This window comes from Mustelus asterias, chromosome 1, assembly GCF_964213995.1.
Source record: "Mustelus asterias chromosome 1, sMusAst1.hap1.1, whole genome shotgun sequence".
Lineage (NCBI taxonomy): Eukaryota > Metazoa > Chordata > Chondrichthyes > Carcharhiniformes > Triakidae > Mustelus > Mustelus asterias.
In genome coordinates, this window is record NC_135801.1 from 125,360,684 (window position 1) to 125,380,007 (window position 19,324).

The 19,324-nt window shown below is 45.2% G+C and overlaps 1 protein-coding gene across 2 annotated transcripts in view; it reads left to right on the forward strand.

The window, feature by feature from the left end:
- srek1ip1 (SREK1-interacting protein 1) overlaps positions 1-19,324 on the forward strand; it is a 35,631-nt gene that overhangs the window by 6,744 nt on the left and 9,563 nt on the right. Inside the window, exons 3-5 of one of the 2 annotated variants that reach the window (XM_078218302.1) lie at positions 658-801; positions 2,620-2,698; positions 3,118-4,153. In XM_078218302.1, the coding sequence (XP_078074428.1) occupies positions 658-801; positions 2,620-2,698; positions 3,118-3,313 (419 nt within the window). In that variant the 3' untranslated portion in view covers positions 3,314-4,153. Of the gene's footprint in view, positions 1-657; positions 802-2,619; positions 2,699-3,117; positions 4,154-19,324 lie in introns of those variants that run through there. The other variant, XM_078218310.1, reaches the window with a different exon arrangement.

The following is a 19,324-nucleotide window of genomic DNA, read 5'->3' on the forward strand; positions in this document are numbered from 1 at the left end:
AGGTTCTAATATTTTGACTTAGTGACTATGATTGAATGATGTATGTCCAAGTTAAAGCAATGTCTTGGAAGTGATGATGTTTCCCATGTATCTTCTGCCCTGTCCTTCTAAGTGTGGATAACGTTGGTTTCGGGAGCTGATACTGAAGAACCCTTTAAATTGCTGTAATGCACCCTAAAGATAGTATACACTATATTAACGGTATATCTGTGATGAATTGTGTGGATGTTTAGGCAACCGCATCTATCTGGTCCAGTGCAAAGTATTGCATTATGTCCCTGACTTATGCCTTTTAGATGATGGAGGTAATTTGGAGAGTCAGTAAGTGAGCCACATGGTACAATATAATCAGCCTCTAATCTGCTTTAATAGCCTTGGAATTTATGCAGCTAGCACTTTTGAGTTTCCGTTAGTGACAGCCCCAGAATATTGATAGGAGATTTGGCAATACTATTAGCAAAGGTCAGGCTTTCTCTTTGTGAAGCTGGTGCTGACAATACAGTGGCACAAATGTTACTTCTCATGCATCTGCCCTCACCTGAAATTTTGCTGCACGTGGAAATGACTCCTTCATTGCCTGATGAATTAGGAATGGAGTGGAAGTGGTTAGTGGACAAATAGTTTGGTTAAGTGATAAAACTTTTGTTCTTATTCCAGCTGGCCATCTGACTTTTGAATGTCGAAATTTTGTCCGTGTGGACCCACAAAAGGATATTGTTCTAGATGTCAGTAGTACCAGCAGTGAGGACACCGAGGAGGAAGAGGAGCTTCAGCAGCTGCAAGATATTATTAGCAAAAAAGGTATGATATTTCACTTCACAATGTCAATAAAAACTCTGATTTGTAGTTGGCCTGATTTTTTAAAATTATTATCTCAGTGAGACTGATAGTTATTGCTCTGGTTGCCTTGGTGATGGTTTAATATAACTGAGTGGCTTGCTCGGTTACTTCAGTGAGCAGTTGGTGTGGGGCTACAATCACATATAGGCCAAAACAATTATCCTGATACTGGAGTTCTCTTTGAACATTTTAAAGCTCCCCAGCAGAATCATAGCAAGTGATGTTGGAACTTCACTTGTCTGGGCAAGTGATGAATAACCATCAGACACTGACTTGTACCTTTCTGGGTGATGGAAAGGTTGTTGAGAGTCAGGAGATGAGACACTCTCCACATAAAACAGTCTTCGATCTGCTCTTGTAGCCACAGTATTTATACGACTGGTCCAGTTAAGCTTCTCGTTAATACTAACCCTAGCATGGTCAGTAATTTGGCATATTGGGGGCTGGTGTTAGATTGGGGTAAGGAAAAGTGGGAGAGGGTGATTAGGTTTGGGTGATGTCGGCCTCAGGAGTGAAAGGAAAACTGGTATTTTGGGGCTGTGAGCTGGCTCAAAAGGTTGTCAGAAAGGTTTAGAGGAGGCCATTTGAAGGTGGAGCACAGCACCACAGTGGCTGCTGAAATCACGCAGCAGAAGGACAGTAGCTGAAGTAGCGCAGCAAAAGCACAGTGGCTGATGGCTTTGCTGCCAATAATGGAGTGAAGTGAGGTCGACAATTTTCTGGAGTCTCCTGCAGAAGTTTTCTTTTAACTGGTCTGCTTTTAGACATATTTTAGACATATATTGAGACTTTCTGCGAATTTGCATAAAAACTTAGCCATTCACCTAGCCATCTGTCAGAAAGAAGCATTTGAAATGCAACAGCAATTCAAGTATGTTATCAAGCCTAGTCTGTGCTGGAAATATTAGTGGTTGGACTGGAAAGGTCAATGCGTTGAAAACTTTCCATGAATACATTTGTCTTGAGTATTGTACCATTTTGAAAGCTCTGAAGACAGTGTTGAATGATAGAGCCTCAGTTTAAAACTCTGATTTTCATGCAAGAATGAATAAAATAGAACTTTTAAAATGTGATATTGCCTAGCCTTTTCTGATCACTTTCAGGTTACCAGTATGATGTTTTGACCAACATCAAATTTGAAGCCAAACCTTAATTAGGAATGAGATGTGCATTTAATATGTCTTGCTCTTTGGAGAGAGCAAGTACAGTCACAAGATTATGGAAGGGAATTTCCTGCTCCTTCCTCCCTGAAAAATGAGTTGTGCCAACTCTATGGTGCCTGACGACCTATTGCCATCACTCAACTTCTCCAACTAAGCTTTGTCCAAATTGATCCACAGCAAATGAGAGAGAATTTCTCACCCTCTTGTGACATCAAAACCCCTCTTTATTCAATAACTTAAAGCTGATAATGCAATGTTGTAACAATCTCCACTGACCCACTCCTTATAAATACATGAACAATAATTCAAACTCCCCAGTAGCAGGATGAAGGCCAGCTTAAGCAGATCTCACAATAACCAGCCAGTCTTGCCACAGAGCATGCTGGAAGTTGTAGATATGTAAAAAGTGATCCTATACAAGAGTTCCATTAGAATCTAGTTTTGTCTCTACAGTGGTCATTGTTGCTTCTGAGAGGGAGCTCGCAATCCCAATTGCTTGACCTGTTGCAACTTCCAGTTTTGACACCCCTGATTTGGGTGGAAAACAGTCAGTTGTACTTGCTGTAAAACCTTTGAGTATCTTATTTCATATATTTCCTTTGTTAATTTCTTGTAGAAACAAAACATGCCGATGAAAAGAATGAACATCACAAGAAGAAAAGGAAGGATAAGACAAGAGATGAATGTAGAAAAAGGTAAATGAACTGCTGAGTAAGTTTGTGCTAAGTGCAATATAGTTGTATGTAAGTGACTCCAACAGCTTTGAATCCGAGTCCCAAATTGGCAAAACTGTCAAGACAGTGCAGAAGGAGATCATTCAGCCCATCAAGTCTGCACTGGCTCTCTGAAAAAGCATTCTACCTAGTCCCACTCCCCTGCCTTATCCCTATATCTGTTTTCAAATAACAGTCCAATTCCCTTCTGAATTCCTGCCTACACCACCCTTTCAAGAAGTTCATTCCAGACTCCAACCAGCCTTATTTGTGGAAACAAAATTCCAAATATCAATTATTTATTTTATCAGTCGCTAATCATTTTGAATCTGTGTCCTTTCATTCTTGATGCTCTCAAGTGGTAACAGTTTCTCACTATTCTCACTTTCCACACCCCACAGGATCTTGAATGCCTCTTTGAAGTTTCCTCTCCGCTTTCTTTTCTCCAAGGAAAACAGTGCCAACCTCTCTAAGCTATCCTCACAACTACAGTTCTTTATCTCTGGAATAATTCTTGAGAATCTCCTCTGTATTTTCTCCTGTGCTTTCACATCCTTCAAGTTCGTTGCCCAGAACTGGATGCAATTCTTCAGATGAGGCGTAACTCATGTCTTATCCAAGTTCAACATGACCTCCTTACCTTGGTACTCAATGCCCCTGTTAATAAAGCCTAAGATACTATGTGCTTTGTTAACTGCTCCCTCAACCTGCCCTACCATTTTCAATGACTTATGTACATATACACCAAGATCCCTCTGTTCCTGCACCTTCTTTAGAGTTTCTCCCATTATTTTGTACTGTCTCTCCATATTCTTCCTGCCAAAATGAGTCACCTCGCACTTCCCTGCATTGAATCACATTTTTTGATTAATTCTTGGGACATGGGCATCACTGGCTGGTTAGCATTTGTTGCCCATCCCTAATTGCCCTTGATACTAAAAGATGTCCCTAATTGCCCTTGAGAAGGTGGTGGTGAGCTGCCTTGAATCGTTGCAGTTCACGTGCTGTGGGTTGACCCACAATGTCATTAGGGAGGGAATTCCAGGATCTTGACCCAACGATTGCGAAGGAACAGTGATATATTTTTGAGTCAAGATAGTCAGGCTTGGAGGGGAACTTGCAGGTGGTGGTGTTCTCATGTATCTGCTGGCCTTGCCCTTCCAGATGGAAGTAGTCGTGGGTTTGGAAGGTGCTGTCTAAGGATGTTTGGTGAAATGCTGCAGTGCATCTTGTAGATAGTATACACTGCTGCTACTGAGCGTCAGTGGTAGAGGGAGTGCATGTTTGTAGATGTGGTGCCAGTCAAGCGGGCTGTTTTGTCCTGGTTGGTGTCAAGCTTCTTGAGTGTTGTTGGAGCTGCATCCATCCAGGCAAGTGGGGAACATTCCATCACACTCCTGACTTTTACCTGTAAATAAAATTTTTAAAGTTGAAACCAATCTTGGAATTCTTGTTTCTTTAAAGGTTATTTGGCATCATTAATATTGTAGATGTAATATACTTGGATTTCCATAAGGCACTGACTGAAATCCCACCCCTGGTTCAAGGTTCATAAGACCATAAGACATAGGAGCAGATTTAGGTCACTTGGCCCATCGAGTCTGCTCTGTCATTCAATCAAGGTTGATATTTTTCTCATCCCCAATCTTCTACCTTTTCCCCATAATCCCTGATCCCCTTATTAATCAAGAACCTATCTATCTCTGTCTTAAAGACTCTCAATGACCTGGCCTTCACAGCCTTCTGCGGAAAAGAGTTCCACAGATTCACCAATCTCTGGCTGAAGAAATTCCTCCTCATCTCTGTTTTAAAGGATCGACCCGTTAGCCTGAGGTTGTTCCCCCGGTTCTAGTTTTTCCTACTAGTGGAAACATCCTCTTCACGTCCATGCTATCCAGGCCTCGCAGTATCCTGTAAGTTTCAATAAGATCCCCCTCATCCTTCTAAACTCCAGTGAGTACAGACCCAGAGTCCTCAACCTTTCCTCATATGACAAGCTCTTCATTCCAGGGATCAGTCTTGTGAACCTCCTCCGGACCCTTTCCAAGGCCAGCACATCCTTAGATGTGGGGCCCAAAACTGCTCACAATACTCCAATTGGGGTCTGACCAGAGCCTTATTCAGCCTCAGAAGTACACCCTGCTCTTGTATTCTAGTCCTCTTGACATGAATGCTAACATTGCATTTGCCTTCCTAACCGCCGACTGAACCTGCACGTTAATCTCAAGAGAATCTTAAGCAATAGAGACAAGAGAGAATCTAACCATCGCCTCTTGACATTTAATGGCATTCATCATTGAATTCCCCACTATCAACAACCTGGGGATTACCATTGACTATAAAGTGAACTGTACTAATTTCCTGTTGGAGATGGTCATAGCCGCCACTTATGTGCCCAAGCCTGAATGTTGTACCGATCTTGCTGCATATGGACCCCAACTGCTTCAGTATACGAGGAGCCGCTAATGGTATTGAATATTGTGCAATTATCGGTGAACTGCCCCACTTCTGACCTTTGAGTGAGGGCATGTCATTGTTGAAGCAACTGAAGATGGTTGAACCTAGACACTACTCCAAGGAACTCCTGGAGTGATGTCCTGGGACTGAGATGATTGACTCACAACAACCACATTCATTTCCTTTGTGATGGATATGACTCCAACCAGTGGGGAGGGGGAGTTTCCCCCTGATTCTCATTGACTCGAGTTTTGCTAGGTCTCCCTAATGTCACATTCAGTCTAATGCTGCTGTGATGTCACGGGCAGTCACTCCTGCCTCCCCTCTTAAATTCAGCTCTTTTGTCTATTTTTGGACCAAGGCTGTGATGAGGTTAGAAGCTTAATGGCCCTGGCAGAACAAAATGAGCGTCAGTGAGCACATTATTGTGGAGTAAGTGCAGATTAATAAAACTGTTGACATCACCTTTCATTCCTTTTCTAAAGATCAAGAGCAGACTGAAGGGACAATAATTGGGTGGATTGTATTTGTCCTACTTCTTGTGGAGAGGTCATACCGGGGCAATTTTCGTCAGATGTCAATGTTATAGCTGTGTGCGAACAGCTTTGCTATTTCTGGAACACTTTGAGTACTATTGCCAGAATATTGTCTGATTTGATTTATTATTGTCACATGTATTAACATACAATGAAAAGTATTGTTTCTTGCGCGCTATATAGACAAAGCATACAGTTCATAGTGGAGGAAACGAGAGAGTGCAGAATGTAGTGTTACAGTCATAGCTAGGGTATAGAGAAAGATCAACTTAATGCAAGGTAAGTCCATTCAAAAGTCTGACAGCAGCCGGGAAGAAGCTGTTCTTGAGTCGGTTGGTACGTGACCTCAGACTTCTGTATCTTTTGAAAGAAGGTGGAAGAGAGAATGTTTGGGGTATGTGGGGTCCTTAATTATGTTGGCTACTTTGCCGAGGCAGCAGGAAGTGTAGACAGAGTCAATGGATGGGAAGCTGGTTTGCATGATGGATTGGGCTACATTCACAACTTTTTGTAGTTCCTTGCGGTCTTGGGCAGAGCAGGAGCCATACCAGAAAAAATGCTTTCTGTGGTGCATCTGTAAAAGTTGGTGATAGTCGTAGCTGACATGCCAAATTTTCTTAGTCTGCTGAGAAAATAAAGGTGTTGGTGAATGTTCTTAACTATAGTGTCGGCATGGGGGGACCAGGACAGGTTGTTGGTGATCTAGACACCTAAAAACGTGAAGCGCTTGACCCTTTCTACTTCGTCCCCATTGACGTAGACAGGGGCATGTTCTCCTTTACGCTTCCTGAAGTCAATGACAATCTCCCTCATTTTGTTGGCATTGAAGGAGAGATTATTGTTGCCGCACCAATTCACCAGATTCTCTATCTCATTCCTGTACTCGGTCTCGTCATTGTTTGAGATCTGACCCAGTATGGTGGTGTCATCAGCAAACTTGAAAACCGAATTGGAGGGAAATTTGGCCACACAGTCATAGGTGTATAAGGAGTATAGTGGGGGCTGAGAACATTGCCTTATGGGGCACCGGTGTTGAGGATGATCATGGAGGAGGTGTTGTTGCCTATCCTTACTGATTGTGGTCTGTGGGTTAGGAAGTTCAGGATCCAGTCGCAGAAGGAGGTGCCAAGGCCCAGACCACAGAGTTTGGAGATGAGTTTTGTGGGAATAATGGTGTTGAAGGCTGAGCTACAGTCAATAAATAGAAGTCTGACATAGGTGTCTTTGTTATCTTGGTGTTCCAGGGTTGAGTGCAGGGCCAGGGAGATGGTGTCTGCTGTGGACCTGTTGCGGCAGTAGGCAAACTGTAGTGGATCCAGGTAGTCCAGGTGGCTGGAATTGATTCATGCCATGGACTAGCCTTTTGAAACACTTCATAATGATGGATGTCAGAGCCACCAGCTGATAGTCATTAAGGCATGCTGCTTGGTTTTTCTTAGATACTGGGATGATGGTCGTCTTCTTGAAGCAGATAGGGACCTCAGGTCATTGTAAAGAGAGGTTGAAGATGTCTATGAATACCCCTGCCCATAATATATGCAATGTCCAGTACCTTCAGCTGTTTCTTGACATTAGGTGGAGTGAATTGAATTGACTGAAGACTGACCTCTATGATGTTAGGGACCTCGGAAGAAGGCCCAAGACAGATCATCCATTTGGCAATTCTGGCTGACGTTGGTTGCAAATGTTTCAGCCATGTCTTTCGCGTTGATCTGCTGGGCACTCCCATCACTGAAGAAGGGGGTATTTGTGGCGCCTCCTCTGCCAGTTAGTTCTTTAATTGTCCATTACCATTCGTCATTAGATGTGACGTGACTACAGAGCTTAGATCAGATCCATTGGTTGTGGGATTATGTAGCTCTTTCTATCGCCTGCTGCTTCCACTATTTGGAATGCCAGTAGTCCTGTATTGTAGCTTCACCATGGACTTTAGCAAGGCCTTTGACAAGATACTGCATGGTAGGTTGTTGCATAAGGTTAAATCTCATGGGATCCAGGTGAGGTAGTGAAATGGATACAAAATTGGCTTGATGACAGAAGGTGGTTGTGGAGGGTTGTTTTTCAAACTGGAGACCTGTGACCAGCGGTGTGCCTCAGGGATCAGTGCTGGGTCCACTGTTATTTGTCATTTATATTAATGATTTGGATGAGAATATAGGGGGCATGATTAGTAAGTTTGCAGGTGACACCAAGATTGGTGGCATAGTGGACAGCGAAGAAGGTTATCTCAGATTGTAATGGAATCTTGATCAATTGGGCCAGTGGGCTGATGAATGGCAGATGGAGTTTAATTTTGGTAAATGCGAAGTGATGGATTTTGGTAGATTGAACCAGGGCAGGACTTATTCAGTTAATGGTAGGGCATTGGGGAGAGTTACAGAACAAAGAGATCTAGGGGTACAGGATCATAGCTCCTTGAAAGTGGAGTCACAAGTGAGTCACAGAGTGGTGAAGAAGGCATTCAGCATGCTTGGTTTCATTGGTCAGAACATTGAATACAGGAGTTGGGACGTCTTGTTGAAGTTGTACAAGACATTGGTAAGGCCACACTTGGAATACTGTGTACAGTTCTGGTCACCCTATTATAGAAAGGATATTATTAAACTAGAAAGAGTGCAGAAGAGATTTACTAAGATGCTACCGGGACTTGATGGTTTGAGTTATAAGGAGAGGCTGGATAGACTGGGACTTTTTTCTCTGGAGCATAGAAGGCTGAGGGGTGATCTCATAGTGGTCTATAAAATAATGAGGGTCATAGATCAGCTAGATAGTCAATATCTTTTCCCAAAGGTAGCGTAGTCTAAAACACGAGGGTTTAAGGTGAAAGGGGAAAGATACAAAAGGGTCCAGAGGGACAATTGTTTCACAGAGGGTGGTGAGTGTCTGGAACAAGCTGCCAGAGGTAGTAGTAGAGGTGGGTACAATTTTGTCTTCTAAAAAGCGTTTAGACCGCTACATGGTTAAGATGGGTATAGAGGGATATGGGCCAAATGCAGGGACTAGCTTAGGGGTTTTAAAAAAAAAAGGGCGGCATGGACAAGTTGGGCTGAAGGGCCTGTTTCCATGCTGTAAATCCTTGACTCTATGAGCAGGTTCACATCTGGCAAGCCCCCCTGCACTCTTCTTTGAACCAGGGTTGATCCTTCATCTTGATGGTAATGGTAGAATGGGGGGATATACTGAGCCATGAGATTACAGATTGTGGTTGAATATATTTCTGCTGCTGGTCCTCAGCTTCTCATGGATACTGCCTTTAAGTTGCTGGATCTGTTCATTAACAATATCATTTGGTACGGTGATAGTGCTACACAACACAATGGAATGTATCCTCAATATGAAGATCGGACTTTGTCTCCACATAGATTGTGAAGTGGTCACTCTTACCGTTATTATAGGGACAGATGCATCTGCGACAGGTAGATTGGTGGGGATGAGGTCAAGTTGATTTTTTTCCCTCTTGTCACAATCCCAGCTGATAATACTGGACAAGTCAGATCCCAGAGTGACACCTGGCATGATAGATCTTAACTATTTTTTTGTTTAGAATAAACATTCACAGGAATCTGCTGATGAAATTTTAAAAGAAATAAAATATTGTTCAATCAAAAAAAAAGAACATTTACACATCAAGCTAAAAGATTGGAAAGATCTCATACAAATACGAAGATGATTGTTCCACTGGAGCAAGCAGAGAGGGAGTGATTTGTGGCAGGAGTGCTGGTGAGAGATTTATTTATTTAGTCAGTTAGTGTGGGGTTTTTTGCCTTTATTTTTGGAGTGGTATTTTTCTTTTCTTAATTTTAAACTGAAAACCGGAAGTGGGAGTCTGGGAAGGTTTTTTTTTAAGCGCGCGAAGTATAAAAGGTAGGCTGCAGTATACAGCGGGCAGCGTCGGGAGCGGGCAGCATAGTGAGCAGGGAGCAGAGTGTGAGCTATAAGGGCTTCGGGGGACAGGGCAAGCAGGGGTGAGTTTTTTTTTCATATTTACTTTTCTCTGTGTACCTTGGTATAAAGGGGCAAATATGAGTGTGAAGCCAGTGTGTTGTTCCCAGTGTAGCATGTGGGAGGTCCTGGAGGCACCTGGCCTCCCGGACATCCACATCTGTGAGGCGTGTGTCGAGCTGCGATTCCTGAGGGACCGTGTTAAGGAGCTGGAAAGGCAGCTCGAGGATCTTAGGCTGTTAAGGGAGAATGAGGAGGTGATAGACAAGAGTTATCATCACGTGGTCACACCAGGGCCACAGGTAGAGGCCAAGTGGGTGACGGCCAGGAAGGCCTCCACCCCGGCGGATGTGCCCCTACACAACAAGTACTCCTGCCTGAGTACTGCTGGGGGGGGACAGCCCGCCTGGGGGAAGCAGCAGTGGCCGTGTCTCCGGAGTGGAGTCCGGCCCTGTAACTCAGAGGGCTAAGGAAAAGAGGAGGAAGACAGTGTTAATCGGGGACTCAACAGTAAGGGGGTCAGACAGGCGTTTTTGTGGAGGCAGGCGGGAGTCTCGGATGGTGGTCTGCCTCCCTGGGGCCGGGATCCAGGATGTTGCTGGTATACTCCCAGAAATCCTGAGGGGGGAGGGAGAGGACCCAGAGGTAGCGGTACATATTGGTACTGCTGATGTGGGAGGGAAGGGGTCATGAAAAGAGAGTATAGGGAATTAGGGAGACAGCTGAGAAGGAGGAAAGCAAGGGTAGTAATCTCAGGATTGCTGCCTGTGCCACGGGAGGGTGAGGGCAGGAATGGAGTGAGGTGGAGGATGAATGTGTGGCTGAGGGACTAGTGCAGGGGGCAGGGATTCAGGTTCCTGGACCATTGGGACCTCTTTAGGGCAGGTGTGGCCTGTACACAAAAAACGGGTGGCACTTGAATCCCAGGGGGACCAATATCCTGACGGGAAGGTTGGCTAAGGCTACTGGGGAAAGTTTAAACTAGATAGGTTGGAGGGAGGGGATCAAGACGAAGTGACTGGGAGCGAGGAAGTTAGCTCGCAAACAGAGAAGGGTTATAGACAGTGCAAGAGGGAGGATGGACAGGGGATAGAGAAGGGGAGAGCTCAGACCAAAGGATTGAGATGTGTTTACTTTAATGCCAGGAGTATAGTGAATAAAGGGGATGAGCTCAGAGCGTGGATCGATGCCTGGAAGTGTGATGTGGTGGCCATTACAGAGACTTGGATGTCTCAGGGACAGGACTGGATACTACAGGTGCCGGGATTCAGATGTTTCAGGAAGGACAGAGAGGGAGGCAAGAGAGGGGCTGGAGTCGCACTGCTGATCAGGAATAGTGTCACAGCTGTAGAGAAGGTGTATGCTGTGGAGGGATTGTCTACAGAGTCTCTGTGGGTGGAAGTTCGGAGTAGGAAGGGGTCAATCACTTTGCTGGGAGTTTTCTATAGGCCGTCCAATAGTGACGGAGGTGGAGGAGCAAATAGGGAAACAGATCCTGGAGAGTTGCAATAATAGCAGAGTTGTTGTGATGGGAGACTTTAATTTCCCAAACATAGGTTGGAATATCCCTAGGGTAAGGGGATTGGATGGGGAAGAGTTTGTTAGGTGTGTTCAGGAGGATTTCCTGACACAGCATGTGGACAAGCTTACAAGAGGAGAGGCTGTACTTGATCTGACCAATGAACCTGGACAGGTGTCAGATCTCTCAGTGGGAGAGCATCTTGGGGATAGCGATCATAACTCTATCTCCTTTATGCTTGCATTGGAAAAAGAGAGGATCAGGCAAGCTAGGAAAGTGTTTATATGGAGCAAGGGGAAATATGAAGACATAAGGCAGCAAATTAGAGGAGTAAATTGGAAGGAGGTATTCTCGGGGAAATGTACTGAAGAGAGGTGGCAGTTTTTCAAGGAATGTCTGTCTAGGGTTCTACAGGACAATATTCCGAGCAGACAGGGAGGAGTTGGTAGGTTAAAGGAACCGTGGTGCACGAAAGCTGTGCGGCACCTCGTCGAGAAGAAAAGGAAAGCGTACAAAAGATTCAGAGAGCTTGGCGAAGATGGGGATCTAGGTGAGTATACGGCTTGTAGGAAGGGACTAAAGAAGGAAATTAGGAGAGCCAGAAGGGGTCACGAGAAGGCCTTGGCAAGTAGAATTAAGGGAAACCCTAAGGCATTCTATAAATATGTGAAGAGTAAAAGGATGAGACGTGAAGGAATAGGGCCTATAAAAGGTGAAGGCGGGAAAATCAATACGGAACTAGTAGAAATGGCAGAGGTGCTTAATGAGTATTTTGCCTCGGTTTTCACAGAGGAGAAGGACCTGGGTGGATGCACTGTGGGCTTGCGGTGGACTGAAAAAATTGAGTATGTGGACTTTTAACAAAGAGGTTGTGCTGGAATCTTTGAATGGCATCAAGATAGATAAGTCGTCAGGTCCGGATGGGATGTACCCCAGGTTACTGTGGGAGACGAGGGAAGAGATTGCAGAGCCTCTGGCGATGATCTTTGCGTCGTCGATGGAGACGGGAGAGGTGCCGGAGGATTGGAGGATTGCGGATGTGGTTCCTATTTTCAAGAAGGGGAATAGGGATAGCCCAGGAAATTACCGACTGGTGAGTCTAACCTCAGTGGTTGGTAAGCTGATGGAGAAGATCCTGAGGGACAGGATATATGAGCATTTGGAGAGGTTTAGTATGCTCAAGAATACTCAGCATGGCTTTGTCAAAGGCAGATCGTGCCTTACGAGCCTGGTGGAGTTCTTCGAAAATGTGACTAAACACATTGACGAAGGGAAAGCGGTAGATGTGGTTTATATGGATTTTAGCAAGGCATTCAATAAGGTCCCCCATGTAAGGCTTCTAGAAAAAGTGAGAGGGCATGGGATCCAAGGGGCTGCTGCCCTGTGGATCCAGAACTGCCTTGCCCAAAGGAGGCAGAGAGTGGGTATAGATGGGTCTTTTTCTAAATGGAGGTCGGTCACCAGGGGTGTGCCCCAGGGATCTGTTCTGGGACCCTTGCTGTTTGTCATTTTCATAAATGACCTGGATGAGGAAGTGGAGGGATGGGTGGGTAAGTTTGCCGACGACACGAAGGTTGGTGGGGTTGTGGATAGTCTGGAGGGATGTCAGAAGTTACAGAGGGACATTGATAGGATGCAAGACTGGGCGGAGAAGTGGCAGATGGACTTCAACCCAGATAAATGCGTAGTGGTCCATTTTGGCAGGTCAAATGGGATGAAGGAGTACAATATAAAGGGAAAGACTCTTAGTACGGTAGAGGATCAGAAGGACCTTGGGGTCCGGGTCCATAGGACTCTAAAATTGGCCCCGCAGGTGGAGGAGGTGGTTAAGAAGGCGTATGGTGTGCTGGCCTTTATCAATCGAGGGATTGAATTTAGGAGTCCGGGGATAATGATGCAGCTATATAAGACCCTCGTCAGACCCCAGTTCTGGTCGACTCATTACAGGAAGGATGTGGAAAAGATTGAAAGGGTGCAGAGGCGATTTACAAGGATGTTGCCTGGATTGAGTGGCATGCCTTATGAGGAGAGGCTGAGGGAGCTCGGTCTTTTCTCCTTGGAGAGACGTAGGATGAGAGGAGACCTAATAGAGGTATATAAGATGTTGAGAGGCATAGATCAGGTGGACTCTCAGAGGCTTTTTCCCAGGATTGAAATGGCTGCTACGAGAGGACATAGGTTTAAGGTGCTGGGGGGTAGGTACAGGGGAAATGTTGGGGGGAAGTTTTTCTCACAGAGGGTGGTGGGCGAGTGGAATCGGCTGCCGTCAGTGGTGGTGGAGGCAAACTCATTAGGGTCTTTTAAGAGACTCCTGGATGAGTACATGGGACTTAATAGGATGGAGGGTCATAGGTAGGCCTAAAAGGTAGGGATACGTTTGGCACAACTTGTGGGGCCGAAGGGCCTGTTTTGTGCTGTCGTTTTCTATGTTTCTATGATTCAATTATCCACTTCCAACTATTCCTTTACCCACAATATCTTTACAGATGCACAAACCAGTGAAGAGTTACCACTAGCTTGACCCACAGACTTCTTACCTGGGCCTGGCATACTTGCAAACAGTTTTCTTCTGATGAATTCTTGAACGTTCACTTGATGCTTTTCACCCAACTCTTACCTCTCCCTGGGACACCCAAAAGTAATTGCACTTTAATCTCACTGTTTCAGTAGCAACACCGTTGTTGTACTGAGTCTTATAACTGACTATTCAGTTAATTACTCTCACCAGCCTTGCAATTTCACTTCTTAGGGAGCTAAGAAACCCTGTCTTCCCTCTCTGGAACACAATCAACCTTCCTCTCAGCTCCTGTCTTTCGCTGTGTCTGTGTCACTTGACCACTGTCGCTAGACAGCAATAAGGTTTTTCTGCCTTGCTTTTGAATTTGAATCCCTGAACTCTCAACTCCCTCAAACCATCCCCTGAATTTCAAGGATTGTAAAATTTCATTAAATAGATATATATATATATATAAAAACCAACACCAAAATACTGACCTGTCAGACATCGGCACATCCCGATGTCTAGGCACCAAAACCCAAAAACCAAACCTACATGAAACTGAAACCACCCTCCTTCTCACAAAAATACATACATACATATAGATATAAATTCACATATTGCTGGCCACATTCTTGTTGATTCCCTCACCACTTTCCACAGACCCAGTCTAGTAATAATGTCCTTTAGGACTTGGCCAGCTCAGTCAGTCGTGGTCCTACCGAACCACTCCAGGTGATGGACATTGAAGTCTCGCAACCAGCATACATCTGTGCCCTTGCCACCTCAGTGCATATACCACTGTCACCACCACTGGTGGCTCTACCCTGCCACTGGGATAGGACGTACCCAGGGATGGTGATAGTGGTGTCTGGAACAATGATTCCTTGTGTGTATATGTCAAGATATTGCTTGATTTGTCTGTGGGACTGTTCTCCCAATTTTGGCACAGGCCCCCAGATGTTCATATGGAGGACTTTGGAGCTGGCTGGCCTGTTGTCGTTTCTGATGTCTGGATGCATTTGATTTCATTCCTTATAGACTTTTTGATAGTGGTTTGATTCAACTAAATGGCTTGCTAGATCATTTAAGAGTCAACCATATTGCTGTGGGTCTGGAGTCACATGTAGTCCAGACCAGGAAAGGACGATTGATTTCCTTCCCTAAAGATGGCTTTTTTCATTACTGAGGATAGATTTTTAATTACAGGTTTATTTGATTCAAATGCCATGGTGGGATTTGAATGTGTGTCATCCTGCGACCTCTGGATTGCTAGCCAGTGACATTACCACTATGTCACCACCTCCTATATTCAAATAATATTGCTGGATTGAAGGACAACAATCCATTAGTGATGGTGAAAACAGTGGTGATGAGGATTGTGGGACTATTGGCATTTTAGGGATGGGAGAATTAGTTCACAGGAAACACTGTTGGCTGATCTTGATTTGGAGGACTTAAGCTGACGCCGTTCTTCTTCTTCATGATATTCCTTCTCCGTAACTGCTCCTTCTCCTGCTCCACATGTTGCTGTCTAGGTGATGGTATGTGGCATCTGTTCAAGGAAAAGTTACGTAGTATGCAGAACACCACAAATCTGAAGAGCCACTCCAGTGTACTGTAAAGATCCTCCTTTATAGTTCAGGCAGAAGAAGCATTGTTTGAGCACATTGGCTGTCTCTCTACTTCATAAGATTTCTGGTGCTCTTTTTACAGACCATCCCTGTAGTTTTGGTCACTGGCAGAAGTCATGAGCTCCAGTCACATCATAGTACGCCTATAATTGGACAGCCTGGTTGGGACAAAGACAAAGACACAAAGATGTCAATGGCATAGGATGGATTCATCTTAATGCTGCCAGGAAACTAGTCACAGATCTGATTGATGTACTGTCTATGGTAGCAAACAAGATGAATATTGAGATGTACGCCTTTCTGATGAGAAAGATGCAGGCTTATGATGGTACATTAGGCAATCTGGTACCATAAGAACATAAGAAATAGGAGCAGGAGTAGGCCATCTAGCCCCTCGAGCCTGCCCCGCCATTCAATAAGATCATGGCTGATCTGAAGTGGATCTGTTCCACTTACCCACCTGATCCCTATAACCCCTAATTCCCTTACCGATCAGGAATCCATCTATCCGTGATTTAAACATATTCAACGAGGTAGCCTCCACCACTTCAGTGGGCAGAGAATTCCAGAGATTCATCACCCTCTGAGAGAAGAAGTTCCTCCTCAACTCTGTCCTAAACTGACCCCCCTTTATTTTGAAGCTGTGCCCTCTAGTTCTAGTTTCCTTTCTAAGTGGAAAGAATCTCTCCATCTCTACCCTATCCAGCCCCTTCATTATCTTATAGGTCTCTATAAGATCCCCCCTCAGCCTTCTAAATTCCAACGAATACAAACCCAATCTGCTCAGTCTCTCCTCATAATCAACACCCCTCATCTCTGGTATCAACCTGGTGAACCTTCTCTGCACTCCCCCCAAGGCTAATATATCCTTCCGCAAATAAGGGGACCAATACTGCACACAGTATTCCAGCTGCGGCCTCACCAATGCCCTGTACAGATGCAGCAAGACATCTCTGCTTTTATATTCTATCCCCCTTGCGATATAGGCCAACATCCCATTTGCCTTCTTGATCACCTGTTGCACCTGCAGACTGGGTTTTTGTGTCTCATGCACAAGGACCCCCAGGTGCCTCTGCACAGCAGCATGTTGTAATTTCTTTCCATTTAGATAATAATCCAATTTGCTATTATTTCTTCCAAAGTGAATAACCTCGCATTTGTTAACGTTATACTCCATCTGCCAGATCCTCGCCCACTCACTCAGCCTGTCCAAATCTCTCTGCAGACCTTCTACGCCCTCCACACGATTCACTTTTCCACTTATCTTTGTGTCGTCTGCAAACGTTGTTACCCTACACTCAGTCCCCTCCTCCAGATCATCTATATAAATGGTAAATAGTTGAGGCCCCAGTACGCCACTAGTTACCATCTGCCAACCAGAAAAGCACCCATTTATTCCGACTCTCTGCTTCCTGTCGGATAGCCAATCCCCAATCCACGCTAACACCCTACCCCCAACTCCGTGTGACCCAATCTTCTTCAGCAACCTTTTGTGAGGCACCTTATCAAACGCCTTTTGGAAATCCAAAAACACCGCATCCACCAATTCCCCTCCGTCAACCGCACTAGTCACATCTTCATAAAAATCCAACAAGTTCGTCAAGCACGACTTTCCCCTCATGAATCCATGCTGCGTCTGCTTAATCGAACCATTCTTATCCAGATGGCCTGCTATTTCTTCTTTAATGATGGATTCCAGCATTTTCCCAACTACAGACGTTAAGCTAACCGGCCTGTAGTTACCCGCCTTTTGTCTATTTCCTTTTTCAAACAGTGGCGTAACGTTAGCCGTTTTCCAATCTGCCGGCACTACCCCAGAATCCAACGAATTTTGATAAATAACCACTAACGCATCCGCTATTACCTCTGACATTTCTTTCAGTACCCTGGGATGCATTCCATCCGGGCCCGGGGACTTGTCCACCTTCAGTCCCGTTAGTCTACCAAGCACTGCCTCCCTGGTAACATTAATTGTATTGAGTACCTCTCCTCCTACCAACCCTCTATCGTTAATATTTGGTAAACTATTTCTGTCTTCCACCGTGAAGACCAACACAAAGAACTTATTTAAAGTTTCAGCCATTTCCTCATTTCCCACTATTAAATCCCCCCTCTCGTCCTCCAAGGGTGCAACATTCACTCTTGCCACTCTATTCCTTTTTATATATTTGTAAAAGCTTTTACTATCATTTTTTATATTTAGAGCTAGCCTAGCTTCATAACCTATCTTTCCTTTCTTTATCGCTTTCTTAGTCGTTCTTTGTTGTTTCTTAAAGTTTTCCCAATCTTCCGATTCTCCACTATTTTTGGCCACTCTGTACGCACCGGTCTTTAATTTAATACTCTCCTTAATTTCCTTCGTTATCCACGGCTGGTTATCCCTTTAGTTAGGGAAAATGAGAGAGTAATAGATAAAAGTTATAGTCAGGTAGTGACACCGGGGTCTCAGAAGGAAGACACGTGGGTCACAGTTAGGAGGGGTAATAGTCAGAAGGGTGATGTGCCAGAAAGTACCCCAGTGGCAGTCTCCCATAAAAGAAAGGGATGGGCAACAGATGGGAGAAGGGAAGGGAGTGAGCAGTCTGTGGAGGGATCCCCTGTGGTTGTCCCCCTCCAAAATAGGTATATTGTTTTGGATTCTGTGGAGGGGGATGACCCTCCAGGGGTAAGCCACGAGGACCAGATCGCCTTCACGGAGACGGGCTCAGGGGTCCGGAAGGGAAAGAAGGGGTTTAGGAGAGCGATAGTTGTGGGGGACGCAATGGTTAGAGGCACGGACAGGCGCTTCTGTGGGACTGAACGAGAATCCAGGATGGTAGTCTGCCTCCCTGGTGCCGGGGTACTGGATGTCTCCGAGAGGGTAGGAAGCATATTTAAAAAGGAAGGTAGTCAAACGATGTGATTATACACATTGGTGAAAATGATGTAGGTAGGAAGAGCAGGGGGGTCATACGAGAGAAATTCAGGGAGTTGGGTGCAAGGCTAAAAGGTAAGACCTCCAGGGTAGCAATCTCTGGACTGCTCCCGGTGTCTAGTGCAAGTGAGGCTCGGAACAGGGAGATTCTACAGTTGAACGCGTGGCTAAAGGACTGGTGCAAGAGGGAGGGTTTTAAATTCATAGATAACTGGGAAATCTTCAAGTCAGGATGGCAACTGTACAGAAAGGATGGGTTACACCTCAACTGGAAGGGAGCAAATATCCTGGCTGGGAGTTTTGCTAGAGTGTTTCGGCAGGATTTAAACTAGTGTGGCAGGGGGGTGGGGAACAAAACAGGAGGTCAGTAAATACTGAGGCTGGGGTTGAGCTGGGGGCCAGGGCAAGGCTAGCTAAGAAGAGGAGCACTCTGGAGGAGGAGGACCTGACTGGGCCTGGAGGTCTGGAGTGCATCTGCTTCAATGCGAGGAGTGTAACGGGTAAAACAGACGAACTTAGGGCCTTAATGCTTATGCGGAATTTGGATGTGGTTGCGGTGACGGAAACTTGGTTAAAAGAAGGACAGGACTGGCAGCTGAATATTCCGGGGTATAAGTGTTTTAGGCGAGACAGGGGAGGGGCTAAAAAAGGTGGGGGAGTAGCGATATTAGTTAAGGAGCATATTACCGCGGTGCAGAGGGTAGACAACTTAGAGGGGTCATGTACTGAGTCGCTGTGGGTGGAACTCAGAAACAGGAAGGGTGCAGTCACTATGCTGGGGGTGTACTACAGACCACCCAACAGCCCACGGGAAGTGGAGGAAAGGATATGTCAGGAGATTCTGGATAGGTGCAGAAAAAATAGGGTTGTTGTAGTGGGGGACTTTAATTTCCCTGGCACAGACTGGAAAGTGCTTAGAGCTGGGGGTCCAGACGGGGAGGAATTTGTAAAATGCGTACTGGAAGGTTCTTTGGAACAGTATGTAGATAGCCCGACTAGAGAGGGGGCTATACTGGACCTAGTTCTGGGAAATGAGCCCGGTCAGGTCGTCCAAGTTTCGGTAGGGGAACATGTGGCAAATAGTGACCACAACTCTGTTAACTTTAGGA